This window comes from Centropristis striata, chromosome 2 (assembly GCF_030273125.1).
Source record: "Centropristis striata isolate RG_2023a ecotype Rhode Island chromosome 2, C.striata_1.0, whole genome shotgun sequence".
NCBI classification, from domain to species: domain Eukaryota; kingdom Metazoa; phylum Chordata; class Actinopteri; order Perciformes; family Serranidae; genus Centropristis; species Centropristis striata.
The window spans coordinates 42,577,925-42,602,824 of NC_081518.1; the positions used below are offsets into that span (position 1 = coordinate 42,577,925).

At 39.0% G+C, this 24,900-nt stretch overlaps 1 protein-coding gene across 1 annotated transcript in view; it reads left to right on the top strand.

Annotated features, from left to right (window-relative positions):
• si:ch211-186j3.6 (neural-cadherin) overlaps nucleotides 1-24,900 on the top strand; it is a 393,221-nt gene that overhangs the window by 224,947 nt on the left and 143,374 nt on the right. The window contains exons 21-25 of the mRNA XM_059351714.1: nucleotides 911-1,354; nucleotides 1,494-1,824; nucleotides 3,904-3,997; nucleotides 10,063-10,247; nucleotides 16,355-16,584. Coding sequence (XP_059207697.1) covers nucleotides 911-1,354; nucleotides 1,494-1,824; nucleotides 3,904-3,997; nucleotides 10,063-10,247; nucleotides 16,355-16,584 — 1,284 coding nt within the window. The remainder of the gene's footprint in view (nucleotides 1-910; nucleotides 1,355-1,493; nucleotides 1,825-3,903; nucleotides 3,998-10,062; nucleotides 10,248-16,354; nucleotides 16,585-24,900) is intronic.

Here is a 24,900-nt window from a genome sequence, read left to right on the forward strand (position 1 = left end):
AAATAGAGTCTGAGTCAAAACTGACAAGCCAGATGATGAATAGTGCTGTGGTACCTGATGTTGAAGTGTTAGTAAGCATCTGCAGTTTGGGTACATCCACACACAGTTTGTTCCTGGAAAGTTTTTTGAGAGTGGTTGAAAACTGATGGGAAAAGAATGAAAAAATGTTTTGGAAATGTCTTAAGCATTGATCTGAAAGTTATTTGTTTTTCTTCAGTACTCCCTCAAATCAACCTGTCAGCACCTCCACCAAAAGCTAAGACAAAAAAGTTTTCGGTGAAGAGAACTATAAAGTCAGTCACAGAAGACGCAGATGGTGTCATATGTCAGCTACAGACAAGAACTTTAAAGCAACATAAGGCAACTTTCCATGTTGATAGCTGAGAGATGTAGCTGTAGGAAAATAACCAGACATCCTATAGAGTGATATAAAATTCAGCTGCAGCAAACTCATGAACGCAGATGAATGCATGATGTGATATTGCTTTACAGCCTAAGGGCATACAATGATAAACATATTTCACAGCTGGAGGGTGATCACTACTGTTTAGGGAAGCTATGCGCGCAGACTATGCACAATGTCTTTTTTGAAAAAACTGTTAATAACAATCACAATTATGGTAGCGGTGCCTTTGACACCTTGCAGACCAGACATATAATATGGATGTCTTTCCATTTAAATCTCTGCTGCATATATAGTATGACACGTAAGACTGTATGACAACAGTCTCTTTTAAAAAAGGCCTCTTTTTTAGAAAAGCCTTTTATTAAATGTATCATTGTGCTTTGGCCTTTTAACCGGTTTTTAATCTTGTTGTACTCTGTAGCACCTTGAGATTGCTTTTAACAATGAAAAGTGCTTTACAAATAAAATGTATTATTATTATTATTATTATTATTCCTGTTTTAGGTTGAAGACCTGGACTTCTCCAGCCTTCTGCACTGTGTGGTGGAGGTGGAGGACTATAACGACCACGCCCCTGTCTTCATTCCACACCTCCTGTCTCTTGCCCCTCTACCTGAGGACATTAATGTGGGAACCAGCGTGGCACGTTTGGTAGCCAGTGACTCTGATTCAGGCCAGAACCGGGACATCACCTACAGTCTATCAGAGGACTCAGACCCCGAGGGGCTGTTCACCATCGATCAGTCGGGCGTACTCTCTGTTGCCCGTCCTCTGGATCGAGAGAGGATATCACAGCATTACCTGGTTGTCATGGCAACCGATCACGGGGTTCCGCCTCTAACAGGCAGCGCCACGGTCCAGCTGCCGCTGCTGGATGTAAATGATAACGGACCAGAGTTTGAGGCGGCGTACTCCCCAATAGTCTTTGAGAATGTGGCTGGACCACAGGTAGGTTTGATTTTCAAGTTACCATACATATATGATATAATACTATAATTTGGTGACAAGAAGAGAGTAAGAAAGAATTCCATTGGTCGTATGAAACCTAATTAACCCACCACCGCTCATGCTGTCCCTTCTTGTTTAGGTAGTAAGGTTGAACCAAACGTCGACCCTCCTCCGAGCTGTTGACCGAGACTCTCCAGAGAACGGCCCGCCCTTTCACTTCACTGTCCCCTCCGACTATCGACACAGCAATGATTTCTATCTCCAGGACAACCTCAATGGCACGGCGACACTGACAGCTCTTCGGATGTTTGACCGCGAGCGTCAGAAAGAGTTCCTCATTCCTATTATTATGAGTGACAGTGGCCATCCAGCCAAGACGGTGACCAGCACCCTGACAGTGACCATAGGTGACCAAAATGATCATGCACATGCGGCGGGGGAGAAGAAAATTTTCATCAACAGTCACAGAGGTGAGAGCAGGGGTGGGCGATTAATTTTCCCAAAGGGCCACATGACCCAATAACACGAAGGTTGCTGAGGCCGGACCAAAATTCTGAACTAAATTCTGTTCAATATTAATTTAATCGCTTTATAAAATACAATAAGTTATTACTTTTAAGAATACATGTTATGATAAGACTGTTAATGTTGAGTAAATCAAATATAGCAGTAAAAAGTAGTAAATACTCCAATCACTATATCACTTTTCCATTTATTTTAAACACAACTGTAAATTACCTTTAGCAAGGTTCCTATTGGTATTTTTGTTTCATATAGCTTGTTTTTCATGTTTGTAAAACACCTAGAAAATATACAATGTTGTGATGCTTTTATTTTGAAAAGGTGTTGTCCAGTGTGAAACGGGTGTGAACGGTAAATAAAAAGGAGTGCTCCGCAACTCATATAAAGTTGATATAAAGTATGAAAAATGTTTCTATAGTGGCTGGCTGACAGGACACAAGGTTTGTTAAAGTTTATTTTCTTCTGTCATATATATTAGTGGCTATATTTGTTGTCTTAACTGTAGTAAAAGTGCTTGTTAGCTCAAGTGCTAACGCTAATGTTTGTTAGCTCTTATGGTGGATTCACAAGGTTACCTAGGTAACTCGGGTAACTCAGATATACGTAAATCGCCTTCAAAATAAAAGCACTGCGGTTGTATTAATTTCTAAATTCTGGGTAACCTCAGCTCCATCAAATTTAGTGTTCAAAGACGCAGAAATTGAGTAATAAAGTGACTCCGATACATGTATCTATCATCGTCTACATCTACGTTTTCATGCACATTTTGAACTTTGATGTCAATGGTAGTTTTCTGTTTCTTAGTTTCTTATCAGTGTGCAGTTATAGAGGCGACACCGTTTTTATTGTGTTATTCACTTCTGCCTCAATCCACCCACTGTCACCACATTATCACTGTCCACATCATCGGTTGTTAGTTAGAATGACTTCTGTGGTGCTATTCTAAAGGTCACAAAGACAAGCCATTACTTCATTTGACATGCAATTAAACAGCTGTAATGTTTGTTCTTCTAGAACCTGTTGCATGTCTAGTATAGGGATATAGAACAAACTACCTACTAATGTATTGTGTCACAACAAGCCTGTCATTCAGTTGAGTCAGTCATTAAAAGTATTACATCTTACCAACTCTACAAGGTAAACAGGGATTTGCATTGCTTCTCACCTAATAATAAAAGGCTTTATCACTTAACTTCTCTAATAATAACATGGCATTATCAGTTTGTGCCACTGAAAGCCATGAATGCTAACAATTTGTTTTGGTGGCTTCTAACTTTTTCCTTAGTTTTTGGTAAAGAAAAGCAAAAGGTTAAAATGCAACATGTCAAGGTGTGCCTTTAAATTTTCAAGGGTACGCTGCGAATAATTCCCACATGGTTCAGGGAGTGACGAGTTGATGGAGGGAGACTGAAAGCAATAACTGTTCTTTCTACATGATTATAATCATTGTGCATTCAAAAAGCATATTCTGTTATGTGTTTCATTTTGCTTGAAGGTCATTGTGCATGAATACCTGAGACATGAACAATCAGAGCTTTCATTTGCTTTATTGTTTGTCTGTGTTTGGGTTATTGGGTGTATTGTCATGACTTTCAAGGCTCACGATATGGTATTAGAGGCAAAACACACGTGGCACGCACTTATACAAGCACATTCAAGAGATTCACATTCAGAGAAGCAACAGCATCAATTCATATCCTGAAAGTTTTCCTGAATAAATGGAAGGTCACTGCAGAGTTATAACTTTGCACTAAAACATTTATGCACAGAGTTAAAGGGGAATTTTGGTATTTTTCAACTAGGTCCCTATGTTCCCATGTTTTTGTGTCTTACTGAATAATAAGGGTAACATTTTTGAAATGGGTCTAGTGTTGAGAGTGAGAGCCGCTGCCAACAGCTGTAAAAAGAACTATAATATAATCACACAGGGCAACTTCGCAGTGTTAGTGCACTTTCACTAAAAGTGTTTGTTTTCAGCACCAACAGGCTCAGAAAGCTTTTATAATATCGAATATCTCTGTTATCAGGTCGTATGCCAACTACAGTGCTTGGAAAGGTGTACTCTCCTGACCCCGATGACTGGGACAACAAGACGTACGTCTTTGAAGGACATGTACCAAGGTAAATAATGTGACTCTTCATTAACCACCCATGCTGGATTCCTCCAATTAAGACATATGACAGAATGCTACACTGTGTGAGATTTGAAAATTAGAAACAAATATTTTATCAGCCTGAAGCACTTAGGCAAAGGGCCATGCGTGCACATATGGGTACACTAAATTGCCTTAATTGTCCAAATTCATTTTATGTATCCCTATTTTCCATCAGACTGCCATGCACATGCTCAAGTGAGTGCCAATGATGGCTGGGTCTTTACAATCTGCTCTTTACAAGTCTGATATAACTGAAGAAAGAAATCCTTTTAAACCAGATAAGTCTATAAAGTTTGCCAATAAAGCGAAATATAAATTCTTATGTCAGAGCTTGGATGTATTTCAGCAAAACCAACGCTTAATGTATACTTGTGATTGAAATAGAAGTTGCTTTTGCTCATTTTCAGACAGATTCTCCCAGCACAGTAAGTGCCTGAAAACAGGAAATGCAGTGATAGAAGATGCTAAAGTATGTTTGTGTTTTTATTTGTTTGTGCTGAAGGATTATGCTCAACATAATCCAAAAGTCATTATTGCCATTTCCAATATAAAGGTTGTGTTGGTCAAGCATTCTGATGCCTTGGAATCTTTGTTGCTTGATGATGGATGATGGATTGGTAATACTCGGGAGGATCTAAAGTAGAAAACCTGAAGGACATTGCTGTGTTACACATTGATTTCATGCCCTGAGCCTTGTTACATTCCCCAGCTAATCTCGCTGCACACATGTCTAAATCACATGTTTTGTTGCTGTGATTGATTTGGACATTTAAATAATGCAAAGCACCAACTCCCCTGAATGAAGTATCTCTCAGGAAGAGGGAGGCCAGCTGTGTTTTACAGTGGGATACATTCTGGAGACTGATGTATAAAAGAAATCCCTTAGAATTTGCAGAATTTAAATTACTACTTTTCTGCTTCCAATGCCTTCTTTTTGTGCATTTGTTACGAATACATGACAAAATATAAAATCCGACTTTTTTAAGTATATATTTGATGTCATTTGAGGATAGTGGACCTCATTTCGCCAGCAATCAACAACCAAGCAGCATCTCTGATGTATTGATTAAGCTACAACCTCCTCATTAAATCAGCCTAATCATTATGAGGTGTCTAGTTCAATTATTTTCCAACTTTATACCACCTTCTTTCCTCCATTACCCCATTATCCTGTCCAGCTTCCCTACTCTGGTTGTCTCCTATTTTTGTTTTTGTTTTTTTGTTGCTTTTTTCCTGGTTTCTGCGGTAGGTTGTGGCTCTGGCTGGCCTGTCTCTGAAATTGCCCTCCTCGAGACGTCCCTGTTCTAAAATGAGCAGATACAGTTTCCCCTCCTACACACACGAGTACCAAAAGTCATATACAGTGACACTCCATCACCCCATGACACTTTACTCTTCATCTTCCAAACTGAGCTGAACTCAAAATGACAAACTTTTCTCCCCTCTCTCTCAAAGTCAAAGTTCAGCCTGTACAGAGGGCTGGGTGTACTGTGAAGCATTAACATTTCATGACAGCTCTTATCTCCTGGTGTTTCAGACCTCGGTTGAGTTCAGCACACCTCGTGTTATCACTGCTCTACTGGCTTTTCACAAAATGGAACTGATCATAACTCATTCCAGTCTGACTTATATATTTTCGTTTCAGTGCATCTAACAATCCAAAATCGTTGTCGTTCGCAGTGAGCGTTTGCTTTAACGATTCAGTTTTTGGTGTTTTTTAATCAAGAGACTAGTTGTATTGAAAGTGTTCTTTAGTTCAACAAACGGCACAGAATGGAAATTAATATTTTGATGTAGCACATCAATACATCTTGTAGAATACTTCAACTGTGAGTATCCTGTTATGACTGGAATAGAAGAAGGCAATAATGTGAGTAGTTGACATAAATGGCAATGAAAGCATGCTTCAGCAAATTGGTAAATACCAAGTGCGAATGTATTGGTAGTTTTATTAAAGATGTAAAAATTGCTCTTGGTGAAACCTGAAATTAAGTGCTCGACCTAAGACGTAATCTACCCACCACAGCATATGCTGTAAAATGACTTAATGTGGCCCTTGTCTCTACAAGTGGTTTATTATTTGATTTGCCAAGGTTCTTCCTTGGATTTCCTCTATAATTAAACTTGAATGAGCTCATTTACTGTACAAGGGGAGCATAGAGACAAGGACCAAGTGAAATTGCTTCCTCGCATGTCTTTGTGCCTATTAGTCAGTCTCATTTTTCCCTGTTCGTTCCTCTCCCTAATGCATCGTCTCTGCTTACTTTCTATTATTGTCCCAAGGGGCAATTGGTTTACAGCAGAAAACAGAGTAAACACTAAAACACAGAATAAAACACTGAGTAGAACACATGGCTGAGGGGGATGAAAGAGCATTTGTATCGGTCTGTCGTCATCTTGAACATTTGGAACTGGTCCTGCAGGCAACCGGACCCAGAAAAGGTGCCGAGCCTGACTTGTATGTTGAGCCTTTTATATAACAATGCACACACAGACACGTTTGCTGATAAAATTGTTTAGAACAATCAATCATTTTCTCCCTAAATGTCTCAGTCCACAACACATGTACTGACTCACCTTTCAAGATTTCAACCTGGTCTCACAGAAATCTGTGAAATAGCCACGGATTTCGCTTAACTCAAAATCCGTGGAATAGCCACGGAATCGCTCAAATTTCCGTGAAACTGACACGAATTTCGCTACAATGCAAGTTAAAGACAGTCATATCCCGTGGCTATTGGTTTGTTCCAAGTCATGTGACTTTCAAGGTTCCAGCGGTCAGAACAAAAAAACATGGCGGACAGTTCTCTCATTTTTAGTGAAAAATCAATATTTTGACTTAGTTTCTGCATAAAAATGGATTTTGATCACATTTCTAGCGAGAAATATATGTTTTATTTTCTAAATCTTCACTCAGTGAATGTACATAATCACTTTGTATGTTGGAATAGCCACGGGATATGACTGGCATTAACTTGCATTGTAGCGAAATCCGTGTCAGTTTCACGGAAATTTGAGGGATTCCGTGGCTATTCCACGGATTTCTGTGAGACCATGTTGCAAGATTTGCAACCTGTTTGCCAAGACTGCTGTTTGTTTTATGCCAAAACGGTTGTTATTTTTTAGGAAACATTGCTTTGCTGTAACTATTGTTTTATAATTGGATCTCATCAGTCTGACTTTCTGACTTTCAATTTCAAATGTAAGCTTTTAAACCAAACCAGCACCCCCAGCATCAAGTAAGTAAGTGGTGGATCACGTAATGTGTGAAAAATAAGATGTGTTCAGATTAAGTAGTCTGTTATTTCAGTGTGTAGGATACATATTTAAAAAGCACATATTAGATCAGACTCAGTATAAGCAGATTTCTAATTAAAGGACTCAGAGCGCAATCAAGGCCAAAACATTTTGATCAGGACATCCCCAATGACACCGTTGTTTAATGTCCAATGTCAGTGTTTTTAAAATTCTGACTTAATGGTTGAGGTTAATAAAAAGGTGAACTTTAATTGCAGGTCCGTTACGTGGCTCAGACTCTAATCTCCTGCATGAAAATGAAACTTCCTACACAACCACTTTCCACCTGACTACATTAAGTGCATATACTTCCTTTATTGGCACTGTATGTTGGCACTGAATTTAAATCTTGAGCCGTGAAAACATCTAATGTAGGATATAATTCCCGGGGATACTGTGTTGGCATTTTATGACAATTGTATTGTTTTAACTCTCACCCTAGAAGATTTGCAAACAACAAAGGATGAGCCCAGCAATATGAGCCCTATAAAAAGGCTTCATGTCCATAATCATCTGTCACACCAACCCTGAACATCCACAGCAGAGCCTATGGGAAATATGAGTCGCTATACCTAAGAGGAGTGAGCATAGACTGCAAAATGTATATATACAGTACTGTGCAAAAGTCTTAGGCAGGTGTGAAAAAAAATGCTGTAAAATAAGAATGCTTTTAAAATAAGAAATGTTAATAATTTATTTTTTATCAGTTAACAAAATGCAAAGTGAGAGAACAGAAGAAAAATCTAAATTAAATCAATATTTGGTGTGACCACCCTTTGCCTTCAAACCAGCATCAATTCTTCACACTTGCCTAAGACTTTTGCACGGTACTGTATATGGACACTGTAGCTTCGCTTCCTCCTATTGTACAAATACCAAAACATTCAGGATACAGGAGCTGCCTTCTTGCATATTTGCAGTAAGAGTCTGAGCAGTAGTGATTAGGTCTCCCCTAATAAAAAAGACTAATCACAAGTCACAACTATCAATCATTGCACCCGTTTTATAGCCTCAAATACCTAATTAAAACTAAACATAGAAGGACAATGAGCAATTTAATAGAAAACTGACAGAAATCATCTTTGAGAAAAAGTTGACATGGTATGCATTTTTTGGTCTATGTCCCATCCAGTAAGATGGAGAGGGCGGAGCTTATGACCTATAGTGCAGCCAGCCACCAGGGGGCAATCGCAATGTTTTGGCTTCACTTTTGGGTAGCCATAATGTCGTCCATCTATATACACGGTTGCCCATAAAGTTGAAATAATTTCGTTTTCAGACACAATCCTCTGTTAATTGTGGTTTCATTGTGATATGTTTGGAAGAAATTGATTAATAATGTTTTGAGAAGAAATACACGTTATCTGTCGAGAATAAAATCACATTCACAGTCACAATCATTACATGGAAAGAGGTTAAAAATATTTTATCCCAACTTTATGGGCGACTGTGTTTAAACAGTCTATGGGTTCCATAACATGTTGGTTGCCTCAGGCGCTACTAGAAGCATACAGTCGTACTCAGCATGTCTTTCCTTTCAGAGAGTTACAATGCTGGCCTATGAAGGACAAATAAATTAAATGACTAGCCTCTGCAGACTCATTTAGATGTCTGTACAGCCTAATGGCTAATCAGTACCACACCAACAGTCAGTCCTATAGATTCAGCAGCTTGCCCTCTCAGGCTCCATGCCATTAGAAAATGACTTAAGCTGGTCCATGCAGCAGTAACACTTGGATAACACTGGATATTGTGAACACACCAGCTAGGTCACATTGTGCTGCAGCCTCCTGGCCATCTGCATTATCCAAGAGATCGGGATTTAAAAGACCCCATAACAGATGGTTTTAGTGTTGCTTGTTATTAGTAAAAACTTCTTGAAGGAACTGTTGTGTAGAAGGATGCTAAGTCAGTTCATTAAAGTGGATGCCGGGATGGTGACTTGTTTTTGTGGGTTAACCAGTTCTCAACATGTCAAGGCAAGCTTTTGTGCTGATTCACAAGGGTAGTAGGGCTTGGAGAACCTGATTATGTAATAAATTCTCGATAATGTAATAAAAATCTGCACTTGAGTCCATTGAAAATGTGATAAAACCTGATAATGTAATAACTTCCCGATAATGTAATAAAGTGCATTTCCCAATAATGTAATACACTTTTTTTTTTACCAATAATGTAATAAAGTATAACATTAATGGGAAGTTATTACATTATCAGGTTAGCCTTCATTTCCCAAGTCCTGATAATGTAATAATTCCCCAATATTGTAATAATTTAACAGCAGACCACCATTACTTGGGTTCAAGTGGTGATACTGTGTATCAACTCTAGCTCAAGAGCTCTAGCGCCACCAACAGGTCAAAGTTGAATGTTTATTAACTTTTGACCCGTTCATCCGTTTTTCACAAACGAGGTATCCATGACACACGAATGCATTCAACAGCTTCTTTAAATCTAAAGGTGCTTGGTGTTATACTTTATTACATTATTGGTAAAAAAGAGTGTATTACATTATTGGGAAATGCACTTTATTACATTATCGGGAAGTTATTACATTATCAGGTTTTATTACATTTTCAATGGAATTAAGTGCAGATTTTTATTACATTATCGGGGTTATTACATTATCAGGTTCTACAGGGCTCACTTTGTGTGAATAAGAGACATTTCAATGTTATCATCCAAATGTCATTGTTTTAACTGGTGTGGTTGTCTGTGTGTTTTTTCCTTCAGTTACTTCATCCTGAACAAGCGAACAGGCTTCCTGATCATCAAGGAGAATGCCCCACCCGGCCTCTATCAGTTCCAGGTCCGTGTGTCAGATGGAGTCTGGCAGGATGCTGTCTCTACTGTCACCGTGCACGTGAGGGAGCTGCGAGACGAGGCCATCTACAACTCAGGGTCTCTTCGATTGGCTGGTAAGATTGACTCGACAGACACACACAAACACACACCCGTCTGGTAAAAATGGTCTGTGGTATCACATGGTAGTGTCCTCCCTAAATATCAACATGGCAGAATGTTTATAGCACAGTCTCTCTCAGTCGTCTGGAAGTAGTCCTGATTTCCAGAGTCCAACATCAACCAAACCACTGTCTGGTAAAGTTTGTCTAAAATCAGACGCTGTGTCTGGACCACCCGAGGACCTTGGGAGCTGCATGCTAGCTTTTACTCTTATCTCTGTGCTCATACCAGCTGCTGCAGTAGGTAGTCCATAAAGTTGGAATACAATATGTTTTACCTCTTTTCATCCCTTCCTAACATATCACAATGAAACTGCAATAAACAGAGGAATTGTGTCTGAAAACAAAATTATTCCCATGGGCGAACGTGTATATCAAATTAGAGTGCTAAACACGAGTCTATAAAAAATGCATATATGGAAATTATGTAAATAGGGATATATTCACAGGAACTGTGAAACATGTTGGCTGTTTCCTTTGTAATTATAAAAGTTGAGAGCAAAATATAAACAACTGTGACCATTTGTGGTGTGAAAAAAATCTGAGATTTTATTTTTAGGCTATATCGCCCAGCCCTAAAGTCAGTACTTTTTTTTTTTTGAATAACATTTTTAACAGCACTACTACATCCTGTCTAGACTGGACTCGTTTTAGACTACATATGTATGCAGAGTGATGCAAATGGCAATTAACATTACACAGGAGTATAATAACTTTGTCCGACACTGACTTTCTCCTCATTTAGACTGACACTGTAAATCCAGATACTCCCAGGTCCACAGAAAAGTCCTTGACTTCTAATTTCCAGTTGAGCTTGGGGCTGTTTCATCTGTCACTCCTTTGTATCACTTTTGTTTTGACTTTCATGCCAAAGTGCTTGACCCCGTTATGCTATTACAGCAACAGATAGGACCTATAGCAATACCAATCTGTGATCCGCTGATAAAAGTCAGTGTGAAAAAAAAGAGAACTGTACACCTCTTAGTACTGCTGACAAGGGAGTGTTGGAGAATGTGGTCATTATTTGCGTACTTGTCTCCAGTCATAGAAAATTAATGAGCACTGATTACTGTTTGCTCAAGTTGTTTGCAGTGTTTCACAGGACTGTCACACTCCCCGTTAAAGATGTGTCCTTAGCGAAAGATTACACCCATTATTAATCCCTCTCTCCTGACTCATGGGATCTCAGTTGTCGTAGATGCACACACAGAAAAGCCTGTTTCCATTACTTATGCAGGCAAAATAATTAGTAGAGAGGTTTTGCTCAGCCAGCACATTCTCCTCACATGTTGAGCAGCATCCATCATTACCTGATGTACAGCACATCGGCTGTCTGCTCAGAATTAAATTTGCTTTAGAGAAATGGGACATGGCTGAAGGATTTTTATGATTTCAGAGATATTGAAATAGAAGCAGAGGGGAGGGCCAGAGGGTGCACTCCAAATATGGGAGGAGAGGAGAGGGAGAAAAGGAAGGAAAGGAAAGGATGGAAACGAGTGTCAAGCCTCATATAAGTAGATAAAGGGATTTGCCTTTCATTCTCAAAACAGGGCTGAGGTAAATTAATGTGCACCAAAGCCAGAGACGCTATGTTGGAGAACAGCTGGCACCTACATTTCAATATTTGTGTAAGGGAGCTGAGTGGAAAATATAGAGAAGCAAATGTGTGTTTAAGATGAATAATGGAAATCAAAATGAGAGAAAATGCTCTCAATTTTGTTTTGCTTTCCCAAAAGAATCTTTTTGTTTGTTTGTTTAGTTTCAAATAACATAGTTAGGTTTGTCAACAGCGTATCCCTGATGGGTGGCCACTTCATTGAGGATTTTTAGATTGTGGCAGTGTCATCAAAGGGCTGTTGGCTGCAAAGTGTATTAATTTAATATAAATTGTGACAGAGGGACTTATATTGAGTGCTGGAGAGCAACCATGTCAGCCACCACAGTGCATACGGTGTCAAAGTCACTTTTAACCTGCGGTTCAGCAACGAACAAACTCACCAAAAAAGGAAGTTTTGGGTTTCAAAGCAAAATGTAATATGAAGGATTAATGACTTTCAGATCATCCTGAGAAGTAGGCAAGCTACCAAAACAGTGGTGTGTGTTTGTGTATGTGTATGCTGAGGATATGTAACAGAAGCCATTTCCAGGATTTTATTTTTCCATGTGGAGCTTTGGAGTAAACAGTCTCATTGATTCTCAGTCTCGGGGATTATGAAAATATTCTACTTATAGCATTACTTACACCCTCCTTGACATTCTAAATCCCATTTCAAGAACAAATGTGGAATGCAATGAGGATGCACAAAGAAAGCACTAGTTAAGTCTGCCTTGCTGAGATTAAGGCTGCCTCCGTCTCTCTCTCCCGCTCCCTCTCAGTATTGATGGAAAGGTAAAAAAAAAAATGTGGTAAACAAAAAGTCCTTGAAATGTCCACATAACATAAGCGCAGTATGAAGTAGTGTTCAGATGGCAGAATCACCAGTATGTAATGTCCATATAGGAGCGAATGTAGTTACTGTTACATGATGGAGGAAGGACCTCCTTTAACAGAAATATCTATTTTCACATCGATCAATCCTCTGAAGAACGATGAATACACAGGAAATGGAAAAATAGCTTAGTTTTCTACTGCAGGCATTATATGTTAGATAACCGAAACTTCCCTCAGCTTCCTTACTGATCGAACAATGCAGTGATCACTCATTTTACACCTGTTTACTGTCCTTGTAGATGTCGGTCTATGAGCCTGGTATGTTCTAGTAATATTACAAGAAATTCCACAAAGGCTCATTTCCCTCCTTTGTTCTGTGGATGGTGGAAGATGTTAAGATCTCAGACTACACACCACCAGCCAGAGATCTTTATTATCAATCAAAAAGGCAATGCATTGATTTTTAACAAAGTCAGTTTACAGGTCATGAGGAGTACTACTGTAAACACCTGTTATCAGGTTATACTCCAAAATCGGCTTGATCTATCGGTTTGACCACTATTTAGCTATTTAGTGCATGTCCTCATAACAGATATCCAGGTCAAGACATCCGTGTCAAGACGTCCCCAAGACGTGGGCCAGTCATTGTTTACACCAGATTAGAAACTTAAGTTGCGATAATAAAGTTGGATTTGAGAGATAATGTCTACGGCTGGATCATTTCTTTGCAAATTCATATATATGCATTTTGAAAAAGCTTGATCGTCGTTACTTACATCAAATTTTCAGACAATGCTCTCCGCCTCTTTTACTCTCTATTGTGCATCTCCAATGCAACCAAAACCAACTCAAACATGATTGGTCATTATACTCAGACAACAAACAGACTCCAAACAGAAACCAGAATGGTTCTGATATAAAATACTGTCTGGCTGCCCACAGATTGTGTATTCATATCCACCAGGCAGACGCTTTATCAAAAGATGACATCAAGTTGTTACATGGGAAATGTAGAAGTCGTTTTTGGAGCTTTTTTCGCAGTACTAGAAGTCACAATTTTACAATCATAATTGTCCTATCCTCTTCACACGCCTTGCGTGAATTGACAGGTAGATAAACTCCATCCCCAATTACTACACGGACAAAGAGGCCTTAAGTTGACTTCTTTAATGCAGCAACTGGCAGTAGGGTAAAACTGACAGAAAGAAAAACATACAGCAAAAAACTGTTCAGATTTCCATTGTGTGTGAGATTAAACATATCACATGTTATACACAATAATAAACAAGATATCCAAATAAGACCCAAATATACATATAAAAATATAAATGTGATATAACTGTATTCAAAGTAACTACAAAATGTATCTAAAACAAAAGACAGACTATTGGTAAGTATACTGCTACATTGTTGTAACAAATTTCTAACTCAATTAGTCTAGTACAACCAACATGATTTGTTTTGTCCTCTACAAGCTTCATTATGTTGAACCAATTCAAGTGGTCAAATTACTCTATTGCTAAGAATTACTAAGTTGCTATATTATTTTACTTTATTTCTACTCAGCAAAGTCAATTTGATTGAGTATAAATAACTTATTTCACTTAACTCAGACATATTGTAATACAATATTAAGTTTCATTACCTTCCTTGTTAAGTGAAGGCAGAAATGCTTATCCAAAATGGATATATTTCTGAGTTAAGACATCTTTCTATCTTCATTTTTAATTTTGATCAACTTTTTGAAATAAGTTATCAACTTAATAAAACAATGGACATGTAACAAATTGTATTTTTTATGCTAGAACTAACTAACCTCCTGACTATTTTCTGAGTGTAGTATTTGTCCTTCCTCACTGATTTATCTCTCTTTATCTTCATCACAAGGAGTACACAGAGTACTGCTACATGAGTAGCATTGTGATCCTTTTTGCACCTATTTGAGTCAAAAGGCAGGATTGCATCTGTGCACCACCTTCCCGGCTAAATGAAGCCTCTGGGAAGGAGAGAGCAGTAGTGAATTGTGAGGTTGGATCAAAGCCAGGTGCAAAGGCTGCCACTCTGCGTTAGGAGTTACTACCCCCTCCCCCAGCCCCCATCCCTCCTGACTGTCTCTCTGTCTGCCTGTGTCCTTGTTTCTCCCGCTGGACTGACTGATGGGAGCTGACATTAGCCTCGATCCCTCACGCTGTATCTGCTGAGCCCATTCTGAGCCCCCTTTCTTGTCTCTTAATGCCTCGGCTCTGTCTCCCTCTTTCTCACTCGCAAACCTAATCACCCTCCCCGACCCTTTTTTTTAAATGTGTGTGTTCTTGTACTTCTGTCTCTGTGAGAACCAGCTTGAGTCTCAGAATTTTGATTATGAAGACATTTTGTGACGTCCTTGGACACAGTTCAAGTTGAAGGAAAGGCTCACATTTTTTCCAGTCTGTGTTAAAAACAATGCTCTCATACCCATACGTATAATAAAACAGTTTCTAATCACAGTGCTTGCTCCTCCTGCCCATGCCAGCACAGAAGAGATCCCTTCCTAATGAGATTTTTATGTGAGAGATTAGCCCTCTGTCCTTTGAGTGTTCTCAAAAGTAGAGGTGTCAAGATCCCAGCAATGTGTGAGTCGATAACAATACCGAAGGTGAAATTCCATGATTATTGATATCTAATTCAATACAAGGGTAAGAAACAAAACAATAAATCTTGTGTATTTTAACTTACACTCATTTCATTAAAAGCCAAAAAACATTTTTTTTAAAACTAATCACCATCAGGGGAGCATGTTGCCCATATCTTGAAAGTAATGAAGTGCAGTGCATAAGTGAATTCTTCTGCAGAACTTTGAATACAAGCTGGATTCAGAGTGCAAGCAGAAGCTTAAATTCCCCCACATGTTGACCAAACATACCACGAGTCCAGGAATATTTATTTAAAATGCTAACGTTACATTCTGATGATGATGATGAGATCAATGGTTGTGCCTAAACACGGTGGCCTTTAATATTTAGCCATCGCCAATGTTGTATTGTCTCAAATAAAATAAAAGTAATGTGTATCCAGGATAACATTCCCTCTGGAGCACAACTGGCACTGTGCCACGATGAGTTCAGTCATCTAGAAAAATGCATCATATCACTGTTAAACTTGGTATTTAGACATACAACTCTGACATGATAAACAACAGGTGCTGGACACATTTTTGGAAATAAAATGATCAAGATTTCTTTCTATAAGAGCCTGCTGCTAACTATGATTACGGTGTGAACAACAAATTGTCAAGAGTGTAATTACCTTTAACTGGCACAGTTAGGTATTGAAATCCAACTCCCAATCACTGGCTTCACCTGCAACACACACACACATACACACACACACACACACACACACACACACACACACACACACACACACACACACAGGAAAACAGACATACTATACAGACACAAAATTACCCACCAAACAAAAGATTTTGTCAGATAAAGTGAGCCATTTTCAATAATTTATCATCACAGCTCCAGTCTTGAGTGTTCCGGTTTGAAAATAATTGGATTTATCCTTGAGCAGGGGTGGAAATAATGAGGCCACTTCTATACAGACTACCATTCAAATCCTGTGTGTGTTTGTGTGTGTTTCTCAGACATCACAGCAAAGGAGTTCATTGAACTGAGAGGGAAGCAGCGGAGCCGCTACGAGCTGCTGGTGGACTTCCTGTCTGAGATGCTCTCTGTTCCACCTGATGATGTCAACATCTTTAGCCTAATGGATGTGAAAGAGCGAATGTTGGATGTTCGCTTTGCTGTGCACGGGGGCCCCTCCTTCCTCCAGCCCGAGAAAATCCATGGTTATCTGGCCGCACACAAACAAAAGGTAGGTCAGCGTTTGTTTTGCATTTTATCCATGTCGATACTTAAGATAGACACAATCTGCTTGTTTTGTTGTTGACTGGGTTAGCGCGCCACCACTTGATTGATTGACAACACAACTCTGAATGACACAAATATCATTCAACTAACACAATCAAACCAAGTGCACACCAGTGAGCAAAAAGCTACAAATGCACTGGATAAATCAAGCCACAGAGAAATCCCATATGACACACTTGTTGGTTGGAGGCAGCAGTTTTGCCTCTGGCAGTGTTTTGGCTGAAGCCTGCGCTAAATTTCAACAAATCAGGTATGTCAGTCAAAATATGAGACGCTGTGTCTGTGTGCTGGCTGCAGCACTGACAGTCAACATTCTACACATAACATGGTACAGCAATAAAACTGTTAGAGTGGAGCAGTTTGTCAAATATCCTGGACTCACTCACAAGAAATCCCTTTAAAAACAACACACGTCTGGCGTCCGTGCAGTAAATACTGTCAACCATAGACTCAAAACATATTTATATGTGTTTCTGTCTTCTAGGTGGATAGTAAAGTATCTGTTCGTCTAATTCAACAAAAAGAGCGAAAAATGTCTCACCTGCTTTCCCGGCAGTGTTTGCTTGTTATGGTGGATATTGTAGCGTCTACGTTCTGAGTTCCCACCTGGGTTTCTCCTTTGATCTCTCATGCCTGAAAAACAGCTTTCCATTGTAGTCGTAGCAGGCCAATGGACTTAAAAACAAAAACATCAAAGTATGTATCTTTCATCATTCTGATGCTCATTTGTCCTGAAAGTTTTCTCTATTTATTTTTCCCCAACTTTGTGTAGAGTTTTTTATATACGACAGGAAAACAAGATGCCACAGCCAAGTAAAATACATACAAAAACTGCCTGAGAAATGGATAGATGTACGCCGGTTTGATCAGAATCAGTTTTCACATTCGAGGAATTTTCTGTGGTGTAATGAGGGAAGACAAGAACGTGCAAGTTCACAGTATCTCTATAAGCAATGTGCAATATAAGTTCAGGTGAGTCTGCTTTACGATTATGCAACATGTAGAGGGGGATTCAGTGTCTCTGGCCTTGTTGATGAGGCCAGTTGCAGAGGGGAAGTAACTGTTCTTATGGTCAACATCATATTGCATTACAGAGCAAACAATGTGGTGAAAAACCTCCACACTCATCAACAAAATTTCTTTTCCATAACTGTTCTGTAAAGCAGTAGTTCTCAACCTTTTTGAGTCGCGACCCCCAATTTAACATGCATGTTGTCCGCGACCCCCGCTCACTGAACAGAATCTCACACGCACAGTTCAGATCACCCAAAAAAAGAAACAAAATGACCTAAAAAAGGAAACAAAATTACCAAAAAAGACACAAAATGACCAGAAAAGACACAAAATGACCTAAAAAAGGAAACAAAATTACCAAAAAAGACACAAATTGACCAGAAAATGATCAAAAAAAGACACAAAATGACCAAAAAAAAGACCAAAAAGACTAAAACACATTAACACTTTAACACAGTGGAGACAGAGCTGACTTCCAAAATGATTTGGCAACCCCCAGAAATCATCTCGCGACCCCAATTGGGGTCCCGACCCCAAGGTTGAGAATAGCTGCTGTAAAGGATGCGTACAGATTTTGATTAGCATTTTGTGATTGGCAGGTGCAGTGTTGTGAGCTTGGCACCACTTTCCTTGTTAATGATGATGTCTATGGAAGCAGATCAGCAATATTTAGTTTACCGCAAAACCCCATAAGTGGGGTGCTCAGTGGAATTATGTGTGCATTGTTTGGTGTAACATTATTTCAAAAGACAAAGAGAGAATACACGTTTTGTGTTTATTTGCTGTGCTGTGTCTTAGAGTGTTGCTCAGGATATGAACCTGTGGCTGGAGAATTGTAATTTTTCGGACCATTGTTGCAACAGGCTTTCACCTATCACAGTATTTTATGTTCCTGGTATTGTGCATGCTGGCACACATTCATTGATTTTTGGGGCACTTGAATTAAACAGCTATTGTTAATGGTATTAGTCACACCTGTACCTATTGTCTGCTGTGAAAAAGAGCTGTTGCAGTTTGAATTGCAATGGGGTTTTTGTTATTAGTTAAATTGCACTCCAATCCTGTATTACTGGTCTGAAGATTATCAAACACCAACAAAGCATAATGGCAAACCCATTTTCTTGCAAGGTTAACACTAGCCATTTTGGATTATTTTGGAACCAATCGGCCAGAGAAATAGTGTTGGTTAGTCACACCTGACAATGTAAAACTGGCTTAATGATATCTAATGGACACTCTCTCAATGAGTCTGTTGACAGCTCTGCATTCTAGCAGCTCGAGCTAACATTAGCGTGACAAACTGACTGCTTCACAGCCCCAAATCCTGGAAGATTCAGAGCTTTTATGGTAATACCCTTAAATAATATGCTTAACTTGGAGATTCTGACTTCTTCTGTGTATTCTGACAGTTGCAAGTAATTTACGTCTGCCAACTAAAGCCCGACTAAGAATGACATGATGCTGTCTGTCAGTCAGTTTGAGCAGAAAAGAAATCACGAAGTCTTCTCTGGCGTCGGCATACTTGGAGGTTTGCAGAAGAATGCATCTGAATAATGAGGAGAACAGAGCTGGTGGAGCAATTGAAACCTTAAGCAGATCAAAAGCAGGTGCAAAATGCCCACTACAATGTTTTTTTGAAGTGCCAGACTGAGTCTGAATGATCCCCCTCTGGGTATGGAAGTATTATGAGAACAGCTCTCTTAAAAAGGGAGCCGCTCCTTATTCTCCACCAGATTTTGGTAGAGCCATTTTCACCTGTCCAAATGAACTTGAGCTGCTGTAAATGGTCTAGCCTTTAATTCAGCCACCCTATGTGCAGCAGGTTTGAAATGACCATCCTATTTAGTACAGTAACTATTCTTGTAGTCATTTTTTTTAATACATAGCCCTCTTATTTTAAGAAAGAGTAGCAGCACAATGATGTTAAATGCACAGACAAGAAAAAAACCGATGTGTTCTTGACTCTCAAATTATCACTTCTTGAAGAGAAGACTGGAGACAATAAGCCCTCAAATAAGCAAGAAGTGAAAATAAGTTTTTCTGCTTTCTGTTTGTCGTGAACACTCCAGTACACTTCACTCATTCACTGCCAGTGATTTGAAACTAAAAATTAAATATGATGACTTTGTGTAGCTTTTTGTTAACTTTCCCAATTATATTCTGTCCCTTTATATCATGGGGTTGTGTATAAACATGGCTACAGAACACAGCCCAACACAGTTTATCGGGTATGAATGTAAAATCTCTCCAATTAAAGCTGAGAGGCACCCCTTTCACCTCATACATTTATTTCAAAACCAGCACAGAGTCCGACAACAGAAAATATTTTACTGCACAACTATGTCACTGTATCTTTTATGGTCGATTCAACCCAGAAAAGATTCAATGTTTCAGTCTATCTCTAGATGAAAACTTGAGACTACCAGATATCTTTTTTGCACTAGACAGTTTCGATTGAGCTGATATTCTGCAACACTGGGTTAAGTGTTGCAGAATATCCAGTACCAGCCAAGAGCTTATGTAATAAAAAAAAGGGAAAAAAAGATATGTGGAGAATTTTGTGGAATTAAAAAATACAAAGGATAACATCATTAAACTGATTTGCTCATATAGTTGTTACTTCATTTTGATACTTTGGTTATTGTACAGTAGTTGCATTTGTTTAAAGCATTTTCACCTTTATCCAGGCTTTTAGATTGTTAATTGTCGTGATTATCCAGCCAGCATTCCTTACTAGCTTTCTTTTTTCGTGTTGACAAAGAGAGCAACAAAGACAGATTTGGTGTGGAATTTAATTCAGACAAATCAATAGAAATGAATTATTTTTTTGGTTATTTTTTAATGAAAAGTCAGTCTTTTTAACTTATAGTAATATTCAAAATCAGGGGATTTGGTGGATAATGAAGACCTATGATATTTTGCAGAATCAAACTAGATCTACTGTATATTAATCAGAAGATGAAAAATGACTTTGATAAGGAAAAAGACACTTCACAAATATTATTTGGTACATTCAAATACGTCAGGGTGATGCACTTTTTTTCCAGGCAGTTCTCCATTCTAGAATTAAGAAAGTCACTCCTACAGAGGTGGCTTATGAAAAAAGAAAAGAGTACAGAGAGAGAGAGAATCTTATTGAATGATATTGTATTTTAGTGTATTTAGCTAAAACACTGCTACCTTGTTTAAAACCCCTAAGCCTGATACATACAAATAGAAAGTTTTCCTTAATTGGCTGATTTGTGTTCCAAGTCCCCCTCCCTTTCCCCCAAAACACCCATTAATATTGCCAAAGACACAGCTTGCCTAGTTTGCCTTAACGGGCCACCTGTGGTGAACATTTTTAACTTCTTTCTAGTGTCAGTGATATAAACTGGTCTCTACAGATTGCCCTCCACCTAGAATAAGCCGACAGACCACTTCTGTTATCCAGGACACGGGGAAATTAGGTCTGATTTAGGCCATTGTCTTGGACAGTTCTTTCTGGGCCAACCCAGGAAAAAAACCCTGTTATTTCTACTTTATTCATAGTCCATGAGTGTGGAACATCCTTTTAAATCCAACCCAATTTGACTCTAACTGAAATGCACAGTGTGGATTATGCCTGTAATACTTTGGCTGTTGCAGTCATAGAAAAAAACCCCTCTCCAACAGAACTGTGCTTTGTCAAACAAGAGAGGTGTGTAAAATGTCATAGATCTTCCTACTGTTGATTTAGTCATAAATTGTCTTAATAAATAACATTTCACACAGTAGAGTGGGCAGGCTAAGCACAATTGAAAACACCAAAAAGCACATCATCATTATATAGAAGAGAGTTAGTAAAAAAACAAACGTTTCACTTCATCACACTGACGCACCCTGGCCGCTGGCTTCAGTCAGACCTCATTTCACGTTTCAAAAGTCTGAATGGGAGTAGGAGTGTGTGTGTGTGTGTGTGTGTGTAGGTGTGTGTGTGTGTGTGAGAGAGAGAGTGCGAGTGAGTGAGAGAGAACGTGAACCAAAGAAAGTTGAATTGTATGCATTTCACCAGCAGGGAGAGAAAGCAAGAGAGCTGACCCGATGTCCTCAGAGGAAATGAGCCAGTCTGTATTTGCATATGTGTGTGTGTGTGTGTGTGTGTGTGTGTGTGTGTTTGTGTGCGTGTATGTGTGTGTTCGGTGGGAAACAGTGTAACTCTAGAGTCCAGTCATGGTTATGGTGGTCAGTTCGGGTCAATCACCACACTCAACCTTTTGCCTCTCTCTTAGTTTCTTTCCTGGGTGCCCTCTCTTTTTTTTCATGTGACTATTGTCGAGGAAGAAAAAGAGACGAAAGATTAGATAAGCGAAGAAAAGCATGTGAGTGTGTGAATAAGTTTTTAAGGATGAGAAAAGCATGGCCAGAGAGAGAGAGTAGTAGTAGCAGAGAGGGATAGAAAGATGTGTGAGCGTAGAAGTGGCCCAGCCTCTCAGGTGTGATTTGTGAGGAGAGCGCCGAGCGTTTCATCTGAATTCAGCCAGGTTCTCCGGAGAAGACATTGATCAGAATGAGATGTGAAGCGTGGCGATGGAGAGGATGAACGAGAGCTGGAGAGATAGGGGGGGGGGGGGGGGGGGGGGAGCTGGGGGATGAAGAGGAAGGGGAAGGAGGAGGGCTGGAATGAAAGGAAAGGGGCGCAGAAGATGAAGCAGCGCTTATTATTAATGTTCTCAATTCTCCAGTAATGCCTCAGAAGTAGGAGAATTTAAAAAAAAAATCTTTATTCCCTTTGTCTCTCTATTTCTCCCTGCTCTAGCTCAATAATGGAAGTTATCCCTCAGTGTTTTCAATCCAACACGCTCCACTTGACTTTTAATGATACTACATTGGTTTTCGACTTTTTAAAAATCATTGGTATGGCGCTCTGATACAAGGGTTCATCTTGTCATTATATTAATGTGGCCCTGAGGGCAGTGGAGAGGATTGTGCAAGCTTCTCAGTGCATTGGAACAATGGTCCAAGGAACAATGCATCCCCCTGGTCCTTTGTTGCTCACTATACATACTGTTCTGCCTTTGAAAGACCCAACATACGGCTCTCTGTACATTACCTCGATACTATATACAAAAGATGGGGCATGCTGATTCATTTTTTAGCCATGTAGGCCTGGGTTGGGGGTTAAAGCCTGTTTTTATGGGCTTTTATGGACAAGGGAAATATTTAATTCAAAATATAATCCACAGAAGATAATAAATGTGTCTTATTGGCATGCCAAACTAACAAGGAAATAATTATAAGCATGAATAAATAATATAACATGAATAAAGCCCTCTTTTGGGTGTCATTGAACAGGATGGCACCAACGTATTAATGCAGGGGTGTCAAACTCAAATACACAGGGAGGCCAAAATTTAAAGCTTGAATAAAATCGCGGGCCAACATTGATCAAATAAACCTTTTACCGGTAGGTCAGCTTTTTTTTTTTTTCTTTCTTTCTTTTTCTCTCTTATTTCTTTCTTTTCTCCTTATTGTTGTATAGATTTATGATGATTTTAAACTCTAAGCTATATTTATACAGGGTTTCTTTTTTATTTTTTTCTCAGGGTAAATGTTTATTGTAATTGTTTGTAATTTTATTCTATTTTGTAGATGGTGTAATTGTATATTGGATTTTTATAGTATTGTGATTTTGTATGTAGTTGTAAAAGCCCAACTAGGGACAGGAGTTGAAAATTAGCTGAAGCTATATCTCTGTATGCAGCACATCAGATGCATGTCCTGTATCTATGCTAACTGCATTGCCCCTATCAAATAAAATATATTAAATTAGTACAATAATAATGTAATAATTTGGTATTGCCTCGCGGGCCAAATAAAATTACACTGCGGGCCAAATTTGGCCCACGGGCCAGAGTTTGACACCCCTGTATTAATGTTTCTGTACATATGATTGGTCCGGGGGGTTGCAAACAAAAGTTATGTTCATGATTATATCTCAGCCTGCTGGTTTTTAACCAGCTGACAGCATGATGCTGACTTTAACCAAACCTCTCTTATCCCAGATGTCTCCCTCCTGTCTGCATCCTGCACCTCCTGCCCCCCTAATAATTAGCCCCTCCTCCCCCTCTCTACCTCCTCCTCCCACTGCAGACATTTCTACACTGCGGGAGTGTGTCTCATTGGCTTTTAATGTCAAGGATTTGAAGGATCCATTATCGTGTGCTGGGAAGTAGACGGCACAGAACTTGACCTACATTAAGGAGAAGCCCTATTGACCGGACCCCATCTTTTTTTATACATCTTTCCATCAGTATTTATAATGCATTCACATTGTGTAATAAAGAACATGGGCTTCTCACTTGGGCTCATAGAGCAGTGGTTCTCAACCTTTTTGAGTCGCGACCCCCAATTTAACATGGATGTTGTCCGTGACCCCCGCTCACTGAACACAATCTCACACGCACAGTTCAGAGCACTCAAAAAAGAAACAAAATGACCAAAAAAAGGAAACAAAATGACCTAAAAAAAGACACAAATTGACCACAAAATGATAAAAAAAAAGACACAAAATGACCTAAAAAGACACAAAATGACCAAAAAAGACACACAATGACCAAAAAAAGAAACAAAATGATCAAAAAAAGACACAAAATGACCTAAAAAGACACAAAATTATCAAAAAAAGAGACAAAATTACCAAAAAAAGACATTAAGTGACCAAAAAGACTAAAACACATTAACACACACTGACTTCCAAAATGATTTGGCGATCCCCAGAAATCATCTTGCGACCCCAACTGGGGTCCCGACCCCAAGGTTGAGAATAGCTGTCATAGAGGACCTGCAAGGCAGCCTGTGCAGTGTATGAATGTGTGTGTGTGTGTGAACATGGTCAATTATGTTGACGTGTTGTAAAGTGTGGTACGAAACAAAGGCGACTGTAAAAAATATTGTACTTGAGTTAGTCACAAGCTGTTTAAATTAGTGCTGGCAATATAAATGTGTTAAGTTCCAAGCATTAGCGAGTTTAATGATACTCAACTGTATCAAATAAAACTGGAAGAAGCTAAAGTCACACAAGGAAAAACTGGCAGGGGCATTTTTAAAAACTCCCTCACAATATCTCAGTGAAAATGTGTTTTGTGGTTCTGTGGATAGACCCACGAGTCTCCCCTTCACGGACAAATATACATTATTACATATGTTTTTTTTATTATTATTAATTATTAAAAAACGCATGTAAGATTTTCATTTTTATTATTAATTTAATTTCCTAGATTGACAA